The sequence below is a fragment of the Rhinoderma darwinii genome, chromosome 13 (genome assembly GCF_050947455.1).
Source record: "Rhinoderma darwinii isolate aRhiDar2 chromosome 13, aRhiDar2.hap1, whole genome shotgun sequence".
NCBI classification, from domain to species: Eukaryota; Metazoa; Chordata; class Amphibia; order Anura; family Rhinodermatidae; genus Rhinoderma; species Rhinoderma darwinii.
The window spans coordinates 220,009-230,809 of NC_134699.1; the positions used below are offsets into that span (position 1 = coordinate 220,009).

The following is a 10,801-nucleotide window of genomic DNA, read 5'->3' on the forward strand; positions in this document are numbered from 1 at the left end:
GACGGACGTGTCACACACACAACAGGAAAGCATCCGTCCCACCGCCGACCTAGCACAGGGGTGTGACCCGTGCCCCCGCCAGGCTGCTACCTGTAGTCCCACGTCCATAACAGAAGGTCCCCCTGTCCTCTTGTTTTGTTACCCCCCCCAGACAATGTCACAATCAGAAATGACGGGTACCTGCAAGCAGTCCAGGGAGGTGCTGACCACTCGAGGGGACTTTAACTGACAAGCCAACTCAAATGGGAGGAAATACTTGTCAGCTTCAATGAATTTAGGTTTGGAGGGTGGAGCGGATCCATCCCTAAAACGAAAGGAAAGAAAATGTTAAGAGGTTTGGTTCCTGATAAAGGTGGGAGACGCTGCGCGGTCATGGCACTTACTTCTGCTGAGACAGTTCAGCTTTAATTTCATCTGCAAAACAGAATAACACAAGAGACGGTTAACAGGAGCAACATGGACGCAGACCTGACCTCATGCCGTAACGGAGAAAGTCACAAGGAAGCCGAACCCTGACCCAAATCTATATACAGTCCGTGACACAGCCGTGCTGCACCCCGGGGGAAGAGGAGACATTATACAGCCACACGTGTCCTCCACCCCAGGACACCTCAATCCGCTCACTACAGAGTCACATACAGTGCACCGACTATCCTCAACGGAGGCAACTACAGCCAGGGGCCAAACACATGAGCGGCCGCTACTCTGCAGGACAAAGCCCCACACCGCAACACCATATCACCGCACCACAGAGGAACCACCACCGCAACACGATATCACCGCACCACAGAGGAACCACCACCAACACCGCAACACCATATCACCGCACCACAGAGGAACCACCACAACACCATATCACCGCACCACAGAGGAACCACCACCAACACCGCAACACCATATCACTGCACCACAGAGGAACCAACACCGCAACACGATATCACCGCACCATAGAGGAACCACCACCAACACCGCAACACCATATCACCGCACCACAGAGGAACCACCACAACACCATATCACCGCACCACAGAGGAACCACCACCAACACCGCAACACCATATCACTGCACCACAGAGGAACCAACACCGCAACACGATATCACCGCACCACAGAGGAACCACCACCGCAACACAATATCACCACACCACAGGGGAACCACCAACACCGCAACACGATATCACCACACCACAGGGGAACCACCACCGCAACACAATATCACCACACCACAGGGGAACCAACACCGCAACACAACATCACCGCACCACAGAGGAACCACCACCAACACCGCAACACGATATCACCACACCACAGGAGAACCAACACCACAACACGATATCACCGCACCACAGAGGAACCACCACCGCAACACAATATCACCACACCACAGGGGAACCAACACCGCAACACGATATCACCGCACCACAGAGGAACCACCACCAACAACGCAACACGATATCACCACACCACAGGGGAACCACCACCGCAACACAATATCACCACACCACAGGGGAACCAACACCGCAACACAATATCACCACACCACAGGGGAACCACCACCGCAACACAATATCACCGCACCACAGAGGAACCACCACCAACACAATATCACCACACCACAGGGGAACCAACACCATATCACCGCACCACAGAGGAACCACCACCAACACCGCAACACGATATCACCACACCATAGGAGAACCAACACCACAACACGATATCACCGCACCACAGAGGAACCACCACCAACACCGCAACACGATATCACCACACCACAGGGGAACCAACACCGCAACACAATATCACCACACCACAGAGGAACCACCACCACCACCGCACCACGATATCACCACACCACAGGGGAACCAACACCACAACACAATATCACCGCACCACAGAGGAACCACCACCAACACCGCAACACGATATCACCACACCACAGGGGAACCAACACCACAACACAATATCACCACACCACAGAGGAACCACCACCGCAACACGATATCACCGCACCACAGAGGAACCAACACCGCAACACGATATCACCACACCACAGGAGAACCAACACCACAACACAATATCACCGCACCACAGGGGAACCAACACCAACACAATATCACCACACCACAGAGGAACCACCACCAACACCGCAACACGATATCACCACAGGGGAACCACCACCGCAACACAATATCACCACACCACAGGGGAACCAACACCGCAACACGATATCACCACACCACAGAGGAACCACCACCAACACAATATCACCACACCACAGGGGAACCAACACCGCAACACCATATCACCGCACCACAGAGGAACCACCACCAACACAATATCACCACACCACATGGGAACCAACACCGCAACACCATATCACCGCACCACAGAGGAACCACCACCAACACCGCAACACGATATCACCGTACCATAGAGGAACCACCACCGCAACACGATATCACCGCACCACAGAGGAACCACCACCGCAACACGATATCACCGCACCACAGAGGAACCACCACCGCAACACGATATCACCACACCACAGGGGAACCAACACCGCAACATGATATCACCGCACCACAGAGGAACCACCACCAACACCGCAACACAATATCACCACACCACAGAGGAACCACCACCGCAACACAATATCACCGCACCACAGAGGAACCACCACCGCAACACAATATCACCACACCACAGGGGAACCAACACCGCAACACGATATCACCGCACCACAGAGGAACCACCACCGCAACACAATATCACCACACCACAGGGGAACCAACACCGCAACACGATATCACCGCACCAGAGGAACCACCACCAACACCACCGCACCACAGAGGAACCACCACCAACACCGCAACACGATATCACCGCACCACAGAGGAACCACCACCAACACCGCAACACGATATCACCGCACCACAGAGGAACCACCACCAACACCGCAACACGATCTCACCGCACCACAGAGGAACCACCACCGCAACACGATATCACCACACCACAGGGGAACCAACACCGCAACACAATATCGCCGCACCACAGAGGAACCACCACCGCACCACGATATCACCGCACCACAGAGGAACCACCACCACAACACGATATCACCGCACTACAGAGGAACCACCACCAACACCACAACACGATATCACCGCACCACAGAGGAACCACCACCGCAACACGATATCACCACACCACAGGGGAACCACCACCAACACCACAACACGATATCACCGCACCACAGAGGAACCACCACCGCAACACGATATCACCACACCACAGGGGAACCACCACCGCAACACAATATCACCACACCACAGAGGAACCACCACCGCAACACAATATCACCACACCACAGGGGAACCACCACCAACACCACAACACAATATCACCACACCACAGAGGAACCACCACCGCAACACAATATCACCACACCACAGAGGAACCACCACCGCAACACAATATCACCACACCACAGGGGAACCAACACCGCAACACAATATCACCGCACCACAGAGGAACCACCACCACCACCGCAACACGATATCACCACACCACAGGGGAACCAACACCGCAACACAATATCACCACACCACAGAGGAACCACCACCACCACCGCACCACGATATCACCGCACCACAGAGGAACCACCACCAACACCACAACACGATCTCACCGCACCACAGAGGAACCACCACCGCAACACGATATCACCACACCACAGGGGAACCAACACCGCAACACAATATCACCACACCACAGGGGAACCACCACCGCACCACGATATCACCGCACCACAGAGGAACCACCACCACAACACGATATCACCGCACCACAGAGGAACCACCACAACACGATATCACCGCACCACAGAGGAACCACCACCAACACCGCAACACGATATCACCGCACCACAGAGGAACCACCACCGCAACACAATATCACCACACCACAGAGGAACCACCACCGCAACACAATATCACCACACCACAGGGGAACCAACACCGCAACACAATATCACCGCACCACAGAGGAACCACCACCAACACCGCAACACGATATCACCGCACCACAGAGGAACCACCACCGCAACACGATATCACCACACCACAGGGGAACCACCACCGCAACACAATATCACCACACCACAGAGGAACCACCACTGCAACACAATATCACCACACCACAGAGGAACCACCACCGCAACACAATATCACCACACTACAGGGGAACCAACACCGCAACACATTATCACCACACCACAGAGGAACCACCACCGCAACACAATATCACCACACCACAGGGGAACCAACACCGCAACACAATATCACCGCACCACAGAGGAACCACCACCAACACCGCAACACGATATCACCGCACCACAGGGGAACCAACACCGCAACACAACATCACCACACCACAGAGGAACCACCACCGCAACACGATATCACCACACCACAGAGGAACCACCACCACAACACGATATCACCGCACCACAGAGGAACCACCACCAACACCACAACACGATATCACCGCACCACAGAGGAACCACCACCGCAACACAATATCACCGCACCACAGAGGAACCACCACCGCAACACAATATCACCGCACCACAGAGGAACCACCACCAACACCACCGCACCACAGAGGAACCACCACCGCACCACAGAGGAACCACCACCGCACCACAGAGGAACCACCACCGCACCACAGAGGAACCACCACCGCACCACAGAGGAACCACCACCAACACAACATCACCACACCACAGAGGAACCACCACCACCACCGCACCACAGAGGAACCACCACCAACACCACCGCTCCAGAGAGGAACCACCACCGCACCACAGAGGAACCACCACCAACACCACCGAACCACAGAGGAACCACCACAACATGATATCACCGCACCACAGGGGAACCACCACCGCAACACGATATCACCGCACCACAGAGGAACCACCACCGCAACACGATATCACCGCACCACAGAGGAACCACCACCGCAACACGATATCACCGCACCACAGAGGAACCAACACCGCAACACGATATCACCGCACCACAGAGGAACCACCACCGCACCACAGAGGAACCACCACTGCACCACAGAGGAACCACCACCGCACCACAGAGGAACCACCACCGAACCACAGAGGAACCACCACCGAACCACAGAGGAACCACCACCAACACCGCAACACGATATCACCGCACCACATGGGAACCACCACCGCACCACAGAGGAACCACCACCGCACCACAGAGGAACCACCACTGCACCACAGAGGAACCACCACCGCACCACAGAGGAACCACCACCGCACCACATGGGAACCACCACCGCACCACAGAGGAACCACCACCGCACCACAGAAGAACCACCACCAACACCACCGAACCACAGAGGAACCACCACCAACACCACCGAACCACAGAGGAACCACCACCAACACCGCAACACGATATCACCGCACCACATGGGAACCACCACCGCACCACAGAGGAACCACCACCAACACCACAACACGATATCACCGCACCACAGAGGAACGACCATAAAACACGATCTCACCACACCACAGAGGAACCACCATCAACACGATCTCACCGCACCACTGAGGAACCACCACCAACACGATCTCACCACACCAGAGGAACCACCACCAACACGATCTCACCACACCACAGAGGAACCACCACCAACACCACAACACGATCTCACCGCACCACAGAGGAACCACAACACGATCTCACCGCACCACAGAGGAACCAACACCACAACACGATATCACCGCACCACAGAGGAACCACCACAACACAATCTCACCGCACCACAGAGGAACCAACACGATCTCACCGCACCACAGAGGAACCACCACCAACACGATCTCACCGCACCACAGAGGAACCACCACCAACATGATCTCACCGCACCACAGAGGAACCACCACCAACACGATCTCACCGCACCACAGAGGGACCACCATCAACACGATCTCACCGCACCACAGAGGAACCACCACCAACACCACAACACGATATTACCGCACCACAGAGGAACCACCACCAACACACGATCTCACCGCACCACAGGGGAACCACCACCAACACGATCTCACCGCACCACAGAGGAACCACCACCAACACTAAATCACTGCACCATTTGAACCACCACCAACACCACAACACGATCTCACTGCACCACAGAGGAACCACCACCAACAACTACATCATGGTCATATTTTAGAAGAAATGGATGTAGAAGCGAAGCAGAAGTCTCCGGCGGGCGCAGCAGGGCGGGGAGGTCTCCTCCATATGTAGACCTGTATTTAGAGGATTCCAACACTAAGCTACAAGCAGTTTCAGCACGCTGTGGCAGGTCACGCAGAAGTTCATTTGTGCGGCACTGTGTAAATGACCGAGCTGCCGATGTAGACTCAGCCGAGGATTAGGGATATTACACACATTATACCACAGCACCTAGAGCCACCATGATGACTGGAGCATCCACTGAATGGGACTCATCCCTCTCATATACAGACGACATCTATTCTGGTGACCATCGCCTCCGATATCAATTCCTCTGTCCATCTATTCATTAAGATTGCAAGCTTCCTAGACAAGAGCTCACATTCCTATGGCATAATTGACGGTGATTGATATGAGGGGCATGAGTAACCCTGAGGGAGGGGGGAGTCACCTGCTGATAAAAAACTTACGAGACATTCCTGCCTAATAGATAAATGCTGATAAACCCGTCTGACGGGCCGCTGCCCGTCCTGTTACTCTATGAGGGGCTAAGAGGACTGAGAACCGAGGGGGTGAGCGCCGAGCGAAACACCAACCCCTCCTCCAACGGTCAACAGCCCATATGGTCACATGACTGCGGATGGCACAGACTGGGCATCATCACTGCTCTGCATGTCTCTCCACTATAATAACCACCTAAAGCCTCCCGGAACGTCGACGTTGGCCAATTACTACTGTTGGAAGGTGCAGTGACCTGTGACCTGGGCGAGGTACTGCAGATCTGTCACCCCACCACTCCAGCGCAGGTCATACGATGTGCTGCCACCGGCTGGCGTCAGGAGGTTGCATACGTCACACGTCCCCTCCTCCCCCCTCATACATACGTCCACCCCTCCTACATACGTCCACACGTCCCCCCCCTCCTACATACGTCACACGTCCCCCTCCTCCTACATACGTCACACGTCCCCCCCTACATACGTCCACACGTTCCCCCCCCCTACATACGTCACACGTCCCCCCCCCCTACATACGTCACACGTCCCCCCCCTCCTACATACGTCACACGTCCCCCTCCTCCTACATACGTCCACACGTCCCCCCCTCATACATACGTCACACGTCCCCTCCTCCCCCCTCATACATACGTCCACCCCTCCTACATACGTCACACGGCCCCCCCTCCTACATACGTCCCCCCCTCCTACATACGTCACACGTCCCCCTCCTCCTACATACGTCACACGTCCCCCCCCTCCTACATACGTCACACGTCCCCCCCCCCTACATACGTCCACACGTTCCCCCCCCCTACATACGTCACACGTCCCCCCCCTCCTACATACGTCACACGTCCCCCTCCTCCTACATACGTCACACGTCCCCTCCTCCCCCCTCATACATACGTCCACCCCTCCTACATACGTCACACGGCCCCCCCTCCTACATACGTCCCCCCCTCATACATACGTCCACCCCTCCTACATACGTCACACGGCCCCCCCTCCTACATACGTCCCCCCCTCCTACATACGTCACACGTCCCCCTCCTCCTACATACGTCACACGTCCCCCCCTCCTACATACGTCACACGTCCCCCCCTCCTACATACGTCACACGTCCCCCCCTCCTACATACGTCACACGTCCCCCCCCTCCTACATACGTCACACGTCCCCCCCCTCCTACATACGTCACACGTCCCTCCCTCCTACATACGTCACACGTCCCCCCCTCCTACATACGTCCACACGTCCCCCCTCCTACATACGTCCACACGTCCCCCCCTCCTACATACGTCCACACGTCCCCCCCTCCTACATACGTCCACACGTCCCCTCCTCCCCCCTCATACATACGTCCACCCCTCCTACATACGTCACACGGCTCCCCCTCCTACATACGTCCACACGTCCCCCTCCTCCTACATACGTCACACGTCCCCCTCCTCCTACATACGTCACACGTCCCCCCCTCCTACATACGTCACACGTCCCCCTCCTCCTACATACGTCACACGTCCCCCCCTCCTACATACGTCACACGTCCCCCCCTCCTACATACGTCACACGTCCCCCCCTACCTCATACATGCGTCACACGTCCCCCCCTACCTCATACATGCGTCACACGTCCCCCCCTACCTCATACATGCGTCACACGTCCCCCCCTACCTCATACATGCGTCACACGTCCCCCCCTACCTCATACATGCGTCACACGTCCCCCCTACCTCATACATACGTCACACGTCCCCCCCTACCTCATACATACGTCACACGTCCCCCCCCTACCTCATACATGCGTCACACGTCCCCCCCTACCTCATACATGCGTCACACGTCCCCCCCTACCTCATACATGCGTCACACGTCCCCCCCTACCTCATACATGCGTCACACGTCCCCCCCTACCTCATACATGCGTCACACGTCCCCCCCTACCTCATACATGCGTCACACGTCCCCCCCCTACCTCATACATGCGTCACACGTCCCCCCCCACCTCATACGTCACACGTCCCCCCCCTACCTCATACATACGTCACACGTCCCCCCCCTACCTCATACATACGTCACACGTCCCCCCCTACCTCATACATACGTCCCCCCCTACCTCATACATGCGTCACACGTCCCCCCTACCTCATACATGCTTCACACGTCCCCCCCTACCTCATACATACGTCACACGTCCCCCCCCTACCTCATACATGCGTCACACGTCCCCCCCTACCTCATACATGCTTCACACGTCCCCCCCTACCTCATACATACGTCACACGTCCCCCCCTACCTCATACATGCTTCACACGTCCCCCCCTACCTCATACATGCATCACACGTCCCCCCTACCTCATACATGCGTCACACGTCCCCCCCTACCTCATACATGCGTCACACGTCCCCCCTACCTCATACATGCGTCACACGTCCCCCCCTACCTCATACATGCGTCACACGTCCCCCCTACCTCATACATACGTCACACGTCCCCCCCTACCTCATACATACGTCACATGTCCCCCCCTACCTCATACATACGTCACACGTCCCCCCCTACCTCATACATACGTCACACGTCCCCCCCTACCTCATACATACGTCACACGTCCCCCCCCTAGCTCATACATACGTCACACGTCCCCCCCTACCTCATACATGCATCACACGTCCACCCCTACCTCATACATACGTCACACGTCCCCCCCTACCTCATACATACGTCACACGTCCCCCCCTACCTCATACATACGTCACACCTCTGCAACCCCGCCCTCATAAACACGTCACCTCTCCCCCTCGTACATACGTCACACCTCACCCCCCTCATATACACGTCACCTCTCCTCCCTCATATACACGTCACCTCTTCCCTCTCCCCCCTCATACACACGTCACAGGTCCCCCCCCAATACGACCAGCTGTAGCCTCTCACCTAGAGCCACTTGGCATGCCGTACGCAGTGGATTGTTCTGACTTTTGCGTACGTCCCTGTCGGCCAGGATCTTCTCCAGCGCCCGGGACAGAAACATACTCTTGGTCTTATCTCCGACCCCCGCCTCCTGCATGTCCCGGGCCCGTAGTCACTTTGCCCGCACCGGGGACTCAGCACTGCGCCGCCATCTTGGAGATCGTCACATGACCCGCTCAGGCTCCGCCCCTTCCATGCTGGCAACCAAAGGTCTGGGCCAGGGGCGTTGCTATAGTCCTGTAAGAAGGTGGAGCCTGAAATCTGACAGCACAGTGGGCAGAGACGGCGGAGCCAACTGACAGCCCGAGATTTCTTCCGGCGTGGGCGTGTCCTGTTCCATGACATCACCAACTGCCCTCTAGTGAAGAAGTGATGTATCTGCTGCTGCTGCTGCTGCTGCGAGGACGGGATGTCCAATGTCAGTAACTCACCCGCCTCCTCCATAGGGTCACATGACTGATATCACAGTGTATTCTGAGGTAATGATCTGTATATTACACTGTATTATATGTGAGGGGTTAATGTATATTATATCTGAGGGGTTAATGTATATTATATGTGAGGGGTTATCAGATATTATCCATTATACATGTCACATGACTGATATCATAGTGTATTCTGAAGTAATGATCTGTATATTACACTGTACTATAGGTGAGGGCAGAGGCGTAGCTCGGTTCTCCAGCACCCGGGGCAAAGATTCCGGTTGGCGCCCCCCCAACCTCTTTCCCGACATCTCCTTCCCCCTCGCTGTGTTTGTTTTCTCTACCAATCGACGTGTCATTTCTCTTTATGTAACGCGAGCATAAAATTATTTGTACATCTTACAAGCAATATGGTTCTATACACAACACCAGACCCAAACTCAGTACATATATGCAGCCCCAGAACCAAGCTCACTACATATATACAGCCCCAGAACCAAGCTCAGTACATATATACAGCCCCAGAACCAAGCTCATTACATATATACAGCCCCAGAACCAAGCTCAGTACATATATACAGCCCCAGAACCAAGCTCACTACATATATACAGCCCCAGAACCAAGCTCACT

At 55.5% G+C, this 10,801-nt stretch overlaps 1 protein-coding gene across 3 annotated transcripts in view; it reads right to left on the reverse strand.

Moving 5' to 3' along the window:
- ARFGEF2 (ARF guanine nucleotide exchange factor 2) overlaps positions 1-10,059 on the reverse strand; it is a 50,330-nt gene extending 40,271 nt beyond the window's left edge. For 2 of the 3 annotated variants that reach the window (XM_075846176.1, XM_075846175.1), the window contains exons 1-3: positions 9,710-10,059; positions 384-414; positions 181-304 (exon numbers count right to left, since the gene is read on the reverse strand). In XM_075846176.1, the coding sequence (XP_075702291.1) occupies positions 181-304; positions 384-414; positions 9,710-9,842 (288 nt within the window). In that variant the 5' untranslated portion in view covers positions 9,843-10,059. The remainder of the gene's footprint in view (positions 1-180; positions 305-383; positions 415-9,709) is intronic. The other variant, XM_075846177.1, reaches the window with a different exon arrangement.
- Between the last annotated feature and the right edge of the window lie 742 nt (positions 10,060-10,801).